This window comes from Ctenopharyngodon idella, chromosome 24 (genome assembly GCF_019924925.1).
Source record: "Ctenopharyngodon idella isolate HZGC_01 chromosome 24, HZGC01, whole genome shotgun sequence".
NCBI classification, from domain to species: domain Eukaryota; kingdom Metazoa; phylum Chordata; class Actinopteri; order Cypriniformes; family Xenocyprididae; genus Ctenopharyngodon; species Ctenopharyngodon idella.
In genome coordinates this window covers 27,424,785-27,440,948 of record NC_067243.1, presented here as the reverse complement: position 1 = coordinate 27,440,948, position 16,164 = coordinate 27,424,785, and the positions used below count along the sequence as shown (strand labels likewise).

At 39.7% G+C, this 16,164-nt stretch overlaps 7 protein-coding genes across 8 annotated transcripts in view; 6 read left to right on the top strand and 1 right to left on the bottom strand.

Moving 5' to 3' along the window:
- Positions 1-16,164, bottom strand: part of LOC127506793 (transmembrane emp24 domain-containing protein 6-like) — a 292,092-nt gene that overhangs the window by 218,107 nt on the left and 57,821 nt on the right. The gene's annotated exons all lie outside the window — the stretch shown is intronic.
- The window catches only part of LOC127506776 (uncharacterized), a 348,308-nt gene that overhangs the window by 283,714 nt on the left and 48,430 nt on the right, over positions 1-16,164 (top strand). The gene's annotated exons all lie outside the window — the stretch shown is intronic.
- On the top strand, positions 6,954-8,086 carry LOC127506810 (histone H1-like). The gene has a single exon (XM_051883640.1). The coding sequence runs from the start codon at positions 7,422-7,424 to the stop codon at positions 8,040-8,042; it is 621 nt and encodes a 206-aa protein (XP_051739600.1). The 5' UTR covers positions 6,954-7,421; the 3' UTR covers positions 8,043-8,086.
- Positions 8,646-9,130, top strand: LOC127506824 (histone H2A). Its single transcript, XM_051883656.1, has one exon. The coding sequence runs from the start codon at positions 8,694-8,696 to the stop codon at positions 9,078-9,080; it is 387 nt and encodes a 128-aa protein (XP_051739616.1). The 5' UTR covers positions 8,646-8,693; the 3' UTR covers positions 9,081-9,130.
- On the top strand, positions 9,896-10,406 carry LOC127506838 (histone H3). Its single transcript, XM_051883671.1, has one exon. It carries the CDS (start codon positions 9,920-9,922, stop codon positions 10,328-10,330), a length of 411 nt encoding a protein of 136 aa, XP_051739631.1. The 5' UTR covers positions 9,896-9,919; the 3' UTR covers positions 10,331-10,406.
- Positions 11,194-11,576, top strand: LOC127506919 (histone H4). The gene has a single exon (XM_051883765.1). It carries the CDS (start codon positions 11,210-11,212, stop codon positions 11,519-11,521), a length of 312 nt encoding a protein of 103 aa, XP_051739725.1. The 5' UTR covers positions 11,194-11,209; the 3' UTR covers positions 11,522-11,576.
- LOC127506859 (histone H2B-like) overlaps positions 12,310-16,164 on the top strand; it is a 45,360-nt gene continuing 41,505 nt past the window's right edge. Inside the window, exons 1-2 of the transcript XR_007928138.1 lie at positions 12,310-12,980; positions 13,439-15,388. The gene's annotated coding sequence lies outside the window, so the exon portion shown is untranslated. Of the gene's footprint in view, positions 12,981-13,438 lie in introns of the transcript that reaches the window.

Genomic DNA, 16,164 nt, shown 5'->3' with positions numbered 1-16,164 from the left:
TTTACAAGTCTGTACTCTTCCACCTTTTCAAAAACGTAGGCATAAAAGTGACCATCAAAATATTTTACATTAACAGTCCTTAAAAAAGCAAACAAAATGTTTTTGTCTAACTTTGGAAATAAATGAACTACTTCACCAAAGACAAACTCATGTTCACAACTGGTTGGCAACATCAAAACGCTCCCTGTTCTGTATGTGTGTCCACAAAAACTGACTGAGTTTGACACATGAATTGCCTCTGTTACTTCATCTGCAAAGGAGCACATTTCATTACTTATTTGGTCACCATACTCCAAAGAACGAACAACAACAGGATATGCATTTGGAACACGTTTTATGAGCTAATGGTTCCCCAAATTGCATTTGCTGTACCTGGTTTTTGAAAGCCAGAGTTTTGGATATATTCTAAAAATTGCAAACAGCATGTGTCTGCCATTTGAGGGGATTGTGTTTGGATTCAAATCTCATACACCAAAGTTTAGACAAAGGTCCACACTTAATCATAATGTTTGGTGTGAGATTTTTAGCCGGATAAAGCTCTTTGAACAACTTGTGATGATCTATGATAAGCCGTTTCAGGAATACTGCAAGACCTCTGGTAACAACAGGTGCAAATATAATGCTGCATATCTCTCGTAACAAAATGAACAATTGCCAATGCAAACTTTCAGGATTGACAAGGTCCTCCAAAAGAAAAGGCAAGTTTAGTATGAGACACCACATCTGTGATGCTGTTTGTTTGATTGGTGTCTCAGATTTCGGGTTAGGGATGACACTTGGTTTGTTTTTTGTGTTTAAATACCCATTGTAGCTGGCTATTCTTTCATTCAACTGTTCCAGGGACAACATTCTTCTTCAAAAATGTAGTGCTGAAGTAAAAGTTTAACCTCCAAGGCCCAACACCTTCGAGCACATCATGCATTATGTCAACACCTACATTTTCAGTAACATGAAAGTATTCCAAGGCATTCAAGCACGAGTCTTCTTTGATTCCTGTAATGGTTACATCATTTGTGAACTGAGATTGCATATATATATAATATATACCATCAAGAATATTTAAGTACCATTTTGATGAATGCAACACCCACATCCTCTCTCTCTGCTGTTTGTAAACAAAGTGTCAGCTAAGTTTGTTCCCGAGCATGCATCATGTGAGACAGAAGGCTCACATGTGAGTTGACCCTGTGTTTATTTAGAGCAGAGAGGGAGAATGTGCATGTTGCTTGTCAAACTGGTATTTACTTGTGCTCATCTTTTTTTCTTTCTTGGTTGTTAACAGTGGTACTTGTGCTTATCCTTGATGCCACAAATTCCCAACATTTAAGCTTCTGTACATATGCCATACACAACAACGCTGCAGACTGTTGTGAACGCACTCAGGACCGTTTGCCATGGTTTACAGGTAACAGTTTTAATTATTTATCACAGATTTTACAGAGAAGTTTAAAAAAAGTTTGTAATTTTTTTGTAAATGAAAAAATGGATAATGACTTATATTCAGTTCAAGTTGAAATGGCTGTCAAAGTCAATTAATAATATACTTAAGCATTTAATTATTACTAACCATCATTACAGTTTTCAAGTTGATCCAACAGAGAGGTTACACTCCCTTTCTCCAAAGCGGCAATGTTTTTCAGTTGCGGAATAACTGATGATTCCCATTTTCGGATCAAGAGCTCGCCCTTTTCCATGAAACATCTTTTCAAACTCTGCCTCTATTCAATGTGTATAGAATAGCAGAATCCGAGTTATTTCCAGAAAACCAGAGATTTAAAAATTAAAATAATTTGAAATCTCTCTGGTAAATTCAAAAAGGAATCTTTTTTTTTTTTTTTTTTTTTACATCTATCATAGTATAATTTGGAATCCATGAAGTGCTACAAATATGACATCGGAACGCGGAAGACTAATTTACCACTGGTTCGGTTAAGATTTTTCCATGGGATTTTTTCAAACAATATGTACTGTACTGTACCTGATACAGGGCTGGGTGAGATGACCAAAAATTATCCTGATAAAATTTTTCCACATCAGTCAATATAGACTCCTGTTTTGCCTTGTACCTTGTGTGTTGCTATAGTTACCCTCATTAGTCCCCATGACTTCTAATCACCAACACCTGTCCCTCATCAGCCCATTGTTAACATGTCTATTTAAACCTCTGTGCTTCAGTAGTTGTTTGTTGGTTGTTGCTCCTGTGCGTGTTCCTGCCGTTGGTCTCGCCTGCTCTCTGTGGATTACTCCTGTTTATGAATTACCTGTTTGTTTGTTTGTTTGTAAGTAAACGTTTGTGCTTGCATTTGTGCTTGCATCTCACTCCGTCTCATGCCTGCTCACACGTTACAGTACTTTTCTGACAGTCAAGAGGTTGTGAGCCCCAGCAAAAGCAATCATTTGAATTTTCACGCCATTCAAATTTTGCAATTATTTTACAAATATTTAGCTGTCTATGCAGTTTTGACATTAAAGTTAACTTGTTAGCAGCCTGCTGAAATGTCATGAAAATATTTCACCATAACGCTTAACGTTCATGTTCAGATCGATTACAACTACACTTTAGACATAATCAATTAAACTAAACTGACTGTAGAAAATGACTTTGACTAAACCCATTATTAACAATGACAACAGCAGAAAATGTATTTTTCGAATATAAATATAAAAGATTTAATGTACAACTTACGAGTCGTCTTAGCAGTCATCCGCAAAAACGCAAGTGACCTTCTCCAAAAAGGCGGTTTCAGCGTGACGTAAGGGGAATTCCCTCAGTGTCAAAATGGCTGCCAATCAAATAAAAGATAGCCTGCTGAAATGTCATGAAAATATTCCCCATAACGCTTAACTTAACCGTTAATGTTTATTTTCAGATCAAATACATCTACACTTTAGATATAATCAATACAAAGTACATCACAATTACACAATCTTACTACTTTGTTACTGACACCATGCCACTGTTCACTGACAACGTCTAAAATGAGCTAATAGCCTACTGAGTTAACGATACATGGTCGAAAGGTGCGGTCATATTTAATGGCGCTTGGCGGAACTTCACGTGCCATATTCAGTCATTTTAATAGAAAATATTCAGGAAACTACTTCTTTTAAAACGGTATTATGTGTTTGCAGTACTTCTTGTACCGCTACACTACTGATGAACAATTATTGATGATTAACCTCTTTGCCCTACGAAATTTTGCATCGTGGGCCGTTCTGTTAGAAACCAAACTAAACTGATGACCAAACCCATTATTAACAATGACAACAGCAGAAAATATTTTTTCGTATTCAAATATAAATATCAACGATTTCAAGTAACGTTACAACTTACCTGAAGAGTCGTCTTAACAGTCACCGTCGCAACTTGTCTCCTCCATTACAAAAATGCAAGTGACCTTCTCTAAAAAGGCAGTTTCAGCATGACGTGAGGGGAATTCACACAAATGGCTGCCAATCAAGTAAAAGATGGCAGGCTATACCATTACGGTTTACAGAAGCCGAAAGTACATTTTTGCACGGTGCTTAAATTCTGTCATAAATTGCTCACATTCTTTAAGTTCCTAACCCACACGCATTTTGTTCATCTATTCATCCATATCCCACCCAAAAAAGTTCATAAAGAGATAGTTTATTCCAAGTCTTATGAAGAGACACGATTGCTTTATATGATGAACAGATTTAATTTAAGCTTGTCACTTATAAACATTGATCAACGAATATCTCATGGACTGTAAAAAAAAAAAAAAAAAAGATCTCACCACAGTGTATGACGCGCGAGTATGGACCTTCCTTTTGCACAGCTCACAGTCAAATCAAGCATGCTTTGCTATGGCCAAATATGAATGACGTAGGCCTATACGTTCACGAAAGTTTATGTGCATAACAGCCAAAATTAAATCTTTTCATGATGTAAGTCGATCTAGTCTCTTCATAAGACTTGTATTTAACCCCTCGATTGATAGATTTATTAAACGATCTCTGCTGAAAAAAACAAAAACAGCAGGTTTTTATGCTGGTAAAGTAGGTTTTGAAGCTGGTATGCTGGTCCTATGCTGGTCCTATGCTGTTCCTAAGCTGGTCCTATGCTGGTCCTAAGCTGGTCCAGGACCAGCATGGACCAGCTTAAGACCAGCATAGGACCAGCATAAACCAGCTCAAACCAGCATTCTTTGTTAATATTAACACAAAACTAAGCAAAGCCACAAAAAAAGAGCACCATCCTAAATGTCCTCACATGGATATGGAAGAGTTACGTTATCTTATGGAAAGATAAACTGTTTCTCTGAAAATAAAAAGGTGGAGAACCTTATTATAAACCTTATTATAAACTTAAGTGCGCTGCTCCGTTGTTTTATCCATTAAGCACAAATAAAAGCCTGACGACGCTAAATGAGTTCAGTTTTCTGATAATATAATTCACATATTAAAGTTTGGCAATAAATTAAATGTAACAACTAAAACTACAATTATAATTATACTAATATTACCTTCTGAGTTGTTTAAGGCAAGTAACTTGTGCTGTTATTTTATCGTTTTACCGGTTATATGACAGAATGTAATATATGTTTTTGTTATATATTTAAATGTTAGTAAATGGATTTGAACTCCGTAGTGGTCTGGGTTCAAACATTCCGACACGCAAAGTGAAGCATTCACGCCCCTGTATTAACCAACATCAGTAATATTACATCTAATGTGAATTAGAAAATCATATACTGACAATATACAACAATGCCATGGTCTCTGGAGAGAGGTTTGGTTAAGTGATATTTACATTCCACGTTCCATGTTGTTGATGGTGACGTCTACCACTGGTTGTGCTGGGTGACAGTGCGGTGGGGAGAGGAGCCAGAATCTGTTTCAACAGCCTTGAACATGAAGCTCTGTGGGATGCTGATCTCCTGAAGCACCAAAGGGTCCTAAAATCTGGAAAACACAGATGAGGCCCTGACGTAGGTGCAGAAGGTCCTTAACAATCTGGAAAATGCAGACGAAGGTACCTTGAAGTGAAGGTTTGCTCTCCTGACCTTGTTGCAAATGTCTCTGTGTGTCTTCTGCCTCTCTGGGCCAGACACTCAGAACTTGGTCAATCCGCTTTTGTCTCTCTGGAGTCGTTACTGTCTCGCTGGACGAAAACTCTGAATGTAGTCTTTGTTAATGTCTCTTTCCTCACTTGCTGGAGGCTCAGAACGTGGTTGTATCTGTTGCTGCCTCACAAGCTGTAGACTCAGATCATGGGATCTGTTGTTGTCTCTCTGGACGAACCAGAGGCTCAGAATGTTACAATGTATCTGTTATGTCCCAGCTTCACATGCCAGGACTCAGAACGGCATATCTGTTATGTCTCACCCGATAGGAGATGAGGAGGAGATTGTAATTTCACGAGTTCACACTCACAAATAATCTGTTGTGGCGATACCATTAACACAATTCATGTCGTTTTCACACAAAATGTAATCAATGAACACATTTCTAAAATGCTTAAATTTTCTTTTCATATAAGCTTACCCCATACCAAAATCAAGGATCCTTCTCATCTTACTTGCAAATGCTTAAACACATCAAATCAGAAATGAAGACCCAATCATTAAATATAGTATAAACCCACAACAGCAGCTCAGAAATATTGAAAAAATATATAAAACAAATACTGAAACAATTGATAAGCATTTTTAATTGGCAGATGACTGAAATATTGAGAAATAGCAGATTCCAATCTCAGTTGGAGGCATAGTCAGGTGTGAAGTTCTTTCCATTACATGAACATACAGTAAAATAGGACTCTTTGAATCGGTCTTGTTCAGTGTGGATGAAGAACAACACAGAGGAGCAGAGTGAGAAAATAATGTCTGAGTAAGGGAGAGGAATAGATTAAGGAGGAGAGGAGAAGTTGGATTAGGACAAGGGAGAAGAAGAGGTATGGGAGAAAAGAATGTGTGCTGGACTGTGCATCTTTATGGTTTTCCCGCTCACACATGTGGAACCTGCTTATTTCTGCCATGAATATAACATAAAAAAGGTAATTGTGTCTTTTTATCTCACAATTCTGTGTAATAACCGATGTTCTCGAATCCAAGAAACACCTTTAGGAATAAGTCGTAAACTTCTAAACAACTAAGGCCCAACAAAACTGCATTTTGAAAATGTTGAATGTTTAAATTCAAAATGTTAGTTTAACATCATTGTATAGTTAACATCAGCTCTTCAGCTTCAGTGTCCTTCAGACTTTAGTACCAATCCCAGTTTAACCCGCCTGTGTAATTCTGAACACCTTCGTTATCTTGATCTAGTGTGTTTGTTTAGGGTTAGAGCCAAACTACTATATAGCCTGACCAAAACCCCAACATCTGTGCAAATATCAAACATATAGTGTAAATAATACGACTATTTTATGAATTAGCATTTTATAGTGCTTAATTCAGAATATAACAAAATTACAATCAGTGACCTGTGCTTTATTATTTAGATGTATTCATTTAGCAGATGATTTTATCCAAAGAGACTTATGAAGGAACACCGTATTAAGGAGGCAATGGCACAAGAAATGCAGCAATACAAAGTTTCAAACATTGTCCAGAAAAGTGCAAGCTAGAACAAGGAGAGAAATTAGAAAAATAAGTTGCTATGGCTTACTTTAAATGAGCAAATCATTCAGATGAGCTTCAACACAATCCTCATTCACTTGTTGAAAACTGAGATGAATGACAAAAAAGGTGAAACATATGACGATTTACATTTTAATTTAACTGATATGATGTACATCAGCTTATGAAAACGTAAATTTAAAACATTATTCGCGTGATGAGATGTAGTATTATTATTATTATTATTATAAGGACAGATCTGCTGAGCGAAGATGAGGGCCAGACAGGAGAGTCACAAACAGACTCGGATTCTCCGGATGATGTTCGTGTGCTTCAAGCTGCCCAAAACAACAGCTGTATGAAAGCCTCCTCACGCCCCTCACTAATGCTGATTTCATTAAAGTCGCATTCAGACTGTTTTCTGAACACACAGCGGACGCGTTCAGGCTTTTATCAACGTTTCCATTAAAACGAGGGCTCAAATGTACACGCGGCTTTTCCCCGTGGCTGATGCTCGCCTTGGATTTGGTCTGACGGAGGCAAAAGAAACATTTCCTCTCCGCGTATTTTAGTCTCCAGTGAAAGCTCAGAACCTCTGCTCGGTGCTCACTTTGTTTTGACTGCGACAAACTATTTTACCACTCCAGTTTTGTCCCAAATGTAAGAGAAGAAAACACAAACGCGAGAGGCTCGTGAAGACGCAGATACGCCGAGCACGGCGGTTGAGTCTATAAGGTTCTCATGTGTTATTTAAGAGCGCAGCGGCGCTCGAGCGCTGTTCATTGCCGAAATCACACAGCGTTTGAAAGACTGTAGATCCGACTCCAGAGAGAGATGGCAGAAACTGCTCCAGCCCCGGCTGCTGCCGCCCCGGCCAAAGCGCCCAAGAAGAAGTCAGCTGCGAAAGCCAAGAAAGCAGGTCCAAGCGTCGGTGAGCTCATCGTCAAAGCTGTGTCCGCATCCAAGGAGAGGAGCGGCGTGTCCCTCGCCGCCCTGAAGAAGGCTATCGCCGCCAGCGGCTACGACGTGGAGAAGAACAACTCCCGCGTTAAGATCGCCATCAAGAACCTGGTGACTAAAGGCACCCTGGTGCAGGTCAAAGGGACCGGCGCTTCGGGCTCATTCAAGCTCAACAAGCAGCAAGCCGAGACCAAGAAGAAGCCGGTCAAGAAAGCGGCTCCTAAAGCGAAGAAGCCCGCGGCCAAGAAACCCGCTGCTGCCAAGAAGCCCAAGAGCGCAGCGGCAAAGAAACCCGCCGCAAAGAAATCGCCCAAGAAGGCCAAGAAACCCGCCGCCACAGCCGCCAAGAAGGCGACGAAGAGCCCCAAGAAGGCAAAGAAGCCAGCAGCCGCTAAGAAAGCAGCCAAGAGCCCCAAAAAGGCCAAGGCGGCTAAACCTAAGGCGGCAAAGCCTAAAGCCGCCAAACCTAAAAAGGCAGCGCCCAAAAAGAAATAAAGTCTTTACAGTTTCTCCTCAACGGCTCTTTTAAGAGCCACCCACTAACTCCGAAAAAAAAGAGCAAAACCAGTGTATATTAATGTACTGTTGAAAGTAGATAACCAAGATGTGATTTAGACTCGTGCAATTAGAACATTTTTAAAGACCGTTTTTATATATAAAAAAATTGATTATATGGGTTCAGACAGTGATCAGTCCAAATGCGATGTTGTAGAATAAAGTACAGACAGAATATTTACACACAACACTCCGCTGGAAAATTGTAACAATACAACAGTGAAAACACTCCAATATTACAACAGGAACATAATACTGTACAGTATCAGATCAACGTGCACAGAATACACAGTGTGAAAGGTGTAGCACTTTTGGTAGGAACAGCGAACAATATCCATTTTTGTACTTGTAAGTTTTCTATAACAAATATTTCAGTGGTTTCATCTCCTCCGTCACAAATACTTGTGCATAATTATTCCCGCCAGAAAGGGGGTTGGGCTTTGGAGGGAAGTTCAGTGATTGGTTTGAATCTTTATAGACTCTAAACCAATGGGTGACTGGCACTCTTGTTTAAAGACAGCAAGTGGAGCCACGAAAACTCATTCTTCTGTTTTTATTTGCGAAGCTTGTAGTGAATTATCTGGACTGAAAATGAGTGGAAGAGGTAAAACCGGTGGCAAAGCTAGAGCCAAGGCTAAGACTCGCTCATCCAGGGCAGGACTGCAGTTCCCTGTCGGCCGTGTTCACAGGCTTCTCCGCAAAGGCAACTACGCCGAGCGCGTCGGTGCTGGTGCTCCTGTTTATCTGGCGGCTGTGCTCGAGTATCTTACCGCTGAGATCCTGGAGTTGGCTGGAAATGCCGCTCGGGACAACAAGAAGACCCGCATCATTCCCCGTCATCTGCAGCTGGCGGTGCGCAACGACGAAGAGTTGAACAAACTTCTGGGCGGAGTGACCATCGCTCAGGGCGGTGTGCTGCCCAACATCCAGGCTGTACTGCTGCCCAAGAAGACCGAGAAACCCGCCAAATCCAAATAAGGGGATTCAGTCTGTTTTATTGATACCCAAAGGCTCTTTTAAGAGCCACCCATTTTATCTGAGAGAGAGCGCTTTTCTTAATGTTTACAAGCACAAACCCGTTTGGTTGAGGGGAGAAAAAAAAAAGTCCCATCAAGTCAGTCAAATACGCGATTACAAATATTACCGTACAAGCCCCAATGTGTGCATTCTTGTTACAAGGGCATTATGATCCCCTGATGTGTCTGTAGAGATCGTTGTTTAGGAGCTAGGCGTGTAGGATTCCCACCCATGTCCCCTATAATTAAAATACTGTCTGCCAGGCTCTGCTAATGTACTGTGTTATTTTAATAGGTTATTCTAAATAAAAAGCAACGTGCGTATCATGTCAGGGTAACAGAAATTGGTCTATGTTACTCTGGGTCTTTTGCTCTTTATTATCACGGCCGCACGCTGCTATATGTATTTACGGGACGGATGACTCTGGTGTCTGGCTGCCGTGCTTCTATACAGATCCAAAATCTGCACAACCACTAGGAACTGAGGCGAGTATTTCAGAACAAATAAATACAACAATGTGAGTATAAAGCTCATGGAGGTGTCATGTAAACCGTTTGTTTGATGCGCAAAGTATAAAACCGATCAAAGCACACTGAGCGGGAAACCCTCTGCTTGTTTGAAAGAGGGAGCGTTCAGTCATTGGCTAGCAGTCATGAGCGTACATCATACATTAGCCAATCACAAGCCTCGGCACCCGAGACACTGTGAGCTCATGGCACCGCAATGCTTTAAAAGCAGGCGTGTAACATAAATGCGCATTTCCAGCGTACGCAGGACAGAAAGAGGAAAAGACTGCAGCGATGGCAAGAACCAAGCAGACCGCTCGTAAATCCACCGGTGGCAAAGCACCAAGGAAGCAGCTCGCTACCAAAGCCGCCCGTAAGAGCGCTCCAGCCACCGGCGGTGTCAAGAAGCCCCATCGTTACAGGCCCGGGACCGTGGCTCTCCGAGAGATCCGCCGTTATCAGAAGTCCACCGAGCTGCTGATCCGCAAACTGCCCTTCCAGCGGCTAGTGAGAGAAATCGCTCAGGACTTCAAGACAGATCTGCGCTTCCAGAGCTCCGCTGTCATGGCCCTGCAGGAGGCCAGCGAGGCTTATTTGGTCGGTCTGTTTGAGGACACCAATCTGTGCGCCATCCACGCCAAGAGGGTCACCATCATGCCCAAAGACATTCAGCTGGCCCGCCGCATCCGCGGAGAGCGCGCCTAAACCCGCATCAGCCACATCAAACCCCAAAGGCTCTTTTAAGAGCCACCAAAATTACACTGAATGAGACCATTTCCAGTTTAACGCATAACATGAGTCAAAAATTGTATTCTTTCGCTCCCTTGAGATTGCTGGGTCTTCCTTGTGCAGGACAGTGGATCTCAAGCCTTGAGGTTTAAGATGAGACCGTTGAACAGTAAAAACACAAATTTAAATGCTTCAGTATTAGACATGTCATACACGAACCTTTTTTTTTTTTTTTTGCATCGCATAAAACAAATATTGATTTATATATACATCTTTATAGAGCAGGGAGATACAACTCATGCAAATATATCTTTGAATATGGTATATTTCTAGACTATTTTCTACTTTTGCCTGTTTAAGGGTTAAAATGTACAGTCAGTAAAGTTGTGACAGAGTATCAAACGTAATCCTGCATTCATCATTGCAGTTTTAATACAATAATTTTGTCTGCGTCTCTAGTGTTTGAGTTCTCTAAATTAAAATATACATGTACAAACACATAGGCATAAGCAGAAGATATAACAGATGCGCCACTCTATTATTTAAAAATTTTACTTCAATATTGTGATATGACGTCTTGTGTCCCTCTTCCTAAGTAGAATACCACTTTATTAAACATCAAACAGAACTATTGTAAATTACTATCTTTGTGAAATAAATTTTATGAAACCTGAAATTTAACAAAAAACGTCAGGGCAGGGATTAAATCACATGTGCTCTTGCTACTTTGGGGGAGGGGTGTGCGCCTTGTGACGCGGCGTTGGTTCCTCTCAGGTCCTGTAAGCAAATGTAAAAGGCCTCCTAGTAACACTCATGATCCATTCTTTATCATCATTTGATAGAGTTGTGTTAAACATGTCTGGAAGAGGCAAAGGCGGTAAAGGACTCGGAAAAGGAGGCGCCAAGCGTCATCGTAAAGTTTTGCGTGATAACATCCAGGGAATCACCAAACCCGCCATCCGTCGTCTCGCTCGCCGTGGCGGTGTCAAGCGCATCTCCGGTCTGATCTACGAGGAGACCCGCGGAGTGTTGAAGGTGTTTCTGGAGAATGTGATCCGCGATGCCGTCACCTACACCGAGCACGCCAAGAGAAAGACCGTGACCGCCATGGATGTTGTGTACGCGCTGAAGCGACAGGGACGCACCCTGTACGGCTTTGGAGGTTAAAACGCCTGAAACCAAGAAAAACTACACAAACCCAACGGCTCTTTTAAGAGCCACCCACTCTGTCACATAAAGAGTCCAATGTTTTATCCGTGTCGACCACACACACTTAATTATAAAAAGCCTTTTTTTGATGTGTTCTGAATCCAGATTGAACTTCAGCAAAGTTCACTAAACTGGTAAATAACGTTTAACAGTAACGCCTCGTCAAGTTGTCTTTAACAGAGCTATGATTTCTAAAATATGAATGTTGCTTTAAATAACGCACGAAGTCTATTTGTTTTTGTATTACAGTCTTTATTAATTTAGCAGATACAAAACGAACATTAAAATAAAACCAAAGTTAGCAGAAGTGGAAATGCAGAAAACAAAAATGTTATTTTACGCAAAAAGTCAAATGGGTTTTTATTTACTATCCTGGTAGCTGAAACAGTTAAACATTTTCATTAATCAAAACGTTCCTAGGAAAAAAGTGTTTGTAAAGTTGGTCTGACTTATTTTTTTCCTTCCAAACTCCCTCAATGGCTCTATAATGGTGTTTTAATTACACGATGGTTCACAATATTTGTCTAGCATCGCTTATTTTCTCAAACCAATAATAAAAGAGCGGGAAACGAAACAAAGGAAACAGTCAGGGTGTAGTTCAAACATTGAGCGGTTGGCGGCGGCGCACATGATTGGCCCTTATTCCGCTCGTGATGCTTTGAGTTGTCCAATGAAATACGAGTTTATGGGTTTGGCCTATTAAAAGAGGCAATCAGATAGTTCCCGTATCTCTTTGAAAATTAGCATAGGGCATTAAAATAAACGTCGATGTAGTGCTCCTGAGTTCACATTGATTTGTCAGGTTTGTGCTCAAGCTGAATCATGCCTGAACCAGCGAAGTCCGCGCCTAAGAAGGGCTCCAAGAAGGCCGTCACCAAGACCGCCGGTAAGGGAGGAAAGAAGCGCAAGAGGTCCAGGAAGGAGAGTTATGCTATCTACGTCTACAAAGTTCTGAAGCAGGTTCATCCTGACACCGGCATCTCTTCCAAGGCGATGGGAATCATGAACTCTTTCGTCAACGACATCTTCGAGCGCATCGCCGGTGAGTCGTCTCGTCTCGCTCACTACAACAAGCGCTCCACCATCACTTCTAGAGAGATCCAGACCGCCGTGCGTCTGCTGCTGCCCGGAGAGCTGGCCAAACACGCCGTGTCCGAGGGCACCAAGGCAGTGACCAAGTACACCAGCTCCAAGTAGAGATTCAACCGAGACTATCAGCGACCCAAAGGCTCTTTTAAGAGCCACCCATATTTTCAGTTAAAAGAGACTATTTGTGTTTCGGTAATTATAAGTAGCTTATGTTTGCCGGCCTTTATTTTTGGGGTTCGTATGAGGATTTTGAAAATTTGGCTTTTAGTGAATTAGATCAATCTGCAAAATATGTTCTGCTACAAGACCCAAACAAGAGCTTAATTAGGTTAGTATAATGTAAAAAGAATGCTCTAACTTTGTGTGTAAAGATATATTAGATTTGCATTGCTTAAAACGTCCATAAAATGAAAACGACTTTAGTTCTTGTAACTTGTTTTTTGCCTTTTGAGCTGCTTTTATAAAATAAGCTTTACATGTTTGTGTTATTTCGAATAACGTAATGAACTTTTACTATTAACCTTGAAATGTTTAATCAGTGATGCAAAATACTATACCAATTATAAGCCTATGTCTTGTTCCTGCAAATAATGATTCTGTTTCAGTGAAAAACTAAATATTCCAAAGTAATAAGTATGAAAATGAAGTGTATAACTAAAATACCTTCAGTGTTTTCAAAAGTTTGTTACATTTATTTGCAACTTACAAATGAGTTACTGTACTAATAGTTTAACTTAAATTAGTAACATTAAAAAAATTAATGTTCTTTTTCTGTGTTCCTTCCAGACTTGGGTTGAAGAGAGTTGTTACAAAATCCTGTTTAGGAAATACTGCATCCCTAATGGAATTTTTACAGAAAAGTTTTCAGTTTTTTCTTCCTTTCCTGAAACCCATTTTTACTTTTGTGATTTTACCTCTAAATTTTGTGGGTGTGTGTTTAATTGGTTTTCATTTATGACTGTTTGTGTTTCCACTCAGATGCTTTCTTCTGTTTACTATTTTACTACACATCAAACAAACAGTGAGTGTACAAGACATCCCTCTAGACTTCATACTCTCATTTCTGTATTTATTTATCCTGAAATATTTACCTTATTGGTTGTGTGGAATTTAGATTAGAACAAAATCACTTTACTACCTGGTTAAAAGCACTGCAACCAGCAACCAGATCTCTATCAATCAGACACATTACAAGATCATCATGTGTTCATGTGGCTGCTACAATTGTATCTGTAATTTTTTGAAATTGTCAGAACAATCATAAATTTAATTGGTTTGATGGGATGTTTTTTTTTTTTTTTTTTTTTCCCTCAACCCACTGTGTTTATGGTGTTTGTAAATATTAACAGTTAATAATTAATAGTTATATAATATTAATAATTAAAGTGCTCTCTCTAAACACTTGAATTATGTGTTCATGACAGTCACACACACCTTGTGGTTATTAGGGGTTCAAGCACAAAGTGCTGAAACCCTATTGTATTTGTAAGGATTTTTATTGTTATTCTTCTGCTGTAAAACTGATCGTGCAGCCCAAACCGTAAGTGCTAGAGACTTTGTCAGATGATAGGTCAGAGATCGAGGAGAGGTTGACAGAGTATGACCTCAATCGGCCAATAGGTGGCACTACAGCGATCAAAAGTTGTAAATCGCTAATAACTCCTAGACCTTTTGTCCTAGAATCAAGTGTCTTATATCATTGGAATCTTTGGCTCAAAAAAAATGTCCGCCATTTTAAATTTTGTCCAAAACCTACTTTTGCGAACTAGTCCTAGGTTTTTCGCCTGATCGGAACCAAACCAGTGCAGAAATGTTTTCTGTAGTGTGAATATCAATAATTATCAAAAAAAAAAAAAGTTGAAATTTTGATTCACGGTTGCTAAGGGGCGCCAAAACGTACGATGTGGGCGGAGCCACTTTTACTAAAATGGCTATAACTCGAGAACGAAATGAGATATTCGCACCAAACTCGGTACACATATGTAGGGGCTAAATTTTTGGTCACAATAAAAAAAAATTGAGGCGATTGGCCACTAGGTGGCGCTATAACACGAGAAAAAAAAAAAAACATGACAACAGCTATAACTATGCAGCCGTTAGCCCGATCGACTTGAAATTTGGCATGCAGTGTCTTGGTCCAAGGGGGCATGATATTCTATGAGGACATTGGTGTATCTCAAAAAACATGGCCGCTATCGGAACACCTATTAGACAAGGTTAACGGAGGCAGATCGGAACGAAACTCGGTGTGCATGATCAACTCATGGGCCTAGAGGTCTGTAAGAATTTTGAAAGAAATCGGCCACTAGTTGGTGCTAACGAGATTTTACGCCTCTGTAATCACGTGGTGTTTCACAGATCCACACAATATGCATATCATTTGATAGATCTCCTCATGCTGAACAACTTTGCCTCAAGAACCAATGCTGTCATTTATATAATGGGTGTGGCCAAATATACTCAAAAGCCTATAAATCATTAATGAAAACTCAGAACTTCACAAAAAAAAAAAAAAAAAAAAAGTGAGCACATGCAACATGACTCTAAACAAGCATGCCAACTTTTATGGAGATCGGACCATAGGTGGCACTATAACTGTTAAAAAAAAAAAACCTTTAAAAAACGTGTTTTTAATGGTTTTAGATGAAAATGTGTATAACTCTGCGTGTAGTTGATTTATTTTCACGGGAGTTATGTCTTTAGACTCCTGAATCCTTGCCGAGTCCAACGATACCAGACTTGCCAGGTTTTGGCTTCTGGTTTGTGCCACGTTGTGATTTAGTGCTTAAAAAACTTTTGCGAAAATCTTCGAAACCGTTAGTCCGATCGAGACAAAACCATAGGAATCACGAAACCTAAGTTGATTTGCTTAATGTTGAAGCCCAAATGTCAAAATTTTGATAGGAAGTGGCAAAAAAATCCAATCAAAGTCTTTCATGGGTCATTTTTTATGCTCTCATATATATGTGTGTCTATAACTTCAAAACGAAATGACATATTTTCACCAAAATTAACACGCATATGTATGGGCACACTCTGACGATACCCAAAAAAAGTGGGGAAGATCGAGCAATAGGTGGCACTATAACTGTCAAAAAAACATTTTTTCTATTGTAAATTGCTTAAAACTGTCATTTTGTGCCACCAGATGGCAGCTAATATAGTTCACTAATATAGTTCAAGTTCAAGCTTTCAAGGTTTTCAACTTAAGACAAAACAGACACTTTTAAAATGAAAGTGAGCCAATTAGATTTCCTCTGCTGCCGCCTGCTATCTAAAATAGTAATTTTGTCATACTACTCACTAATATTGTTCTATAATTCATATTTAGACTTAATAAAATCATTATCATTTTAACATTTTCTAGCACTTTTTTTTGTTTGTTTGTTCGTCAAAATTCATCTACATTTCCATTAGAGTATTAGTTTTAACAGTTGTGCCACATTAAGTAAAAGGAAACCCGAAAATGATGTTTTACTGAGATTTGCAAAAAACATCTTTACCCTTCATGT

Excerpts from the sequence above, each read along its gene's own strand:
- LOC127506810 (XM_051883640.1), top strand. The coding sequence starts at position 7,422 with ATGGCAGAAACTGCTCCAGCCCCGGCTGCTGCCGCCCCGGCCAAAGCG.
- LOC127506824 (XM_051883656.1), top strand. The coding sequence starts at position 8,694 with ATGAGTGGAAGAGGTAAAACCGGTGGCAAAGCTAGAGCCAAGGCTAAG.
- LOC127506838 (XM_051883671.1), top strand. The coding sequence starts at position 9,920 with ATGGCAAGAACCAAGCAGACCGCTCGTAAATCCACCGGTGGCAAAGCA.
- LOC127506919 (XM_051883765.1), top strand. The coding sequence starts at position 11,210 with ATGTCTGGAAGAGGCAAAGGCGGTAAAGGACTCGGAAAAGGAGGCGCC.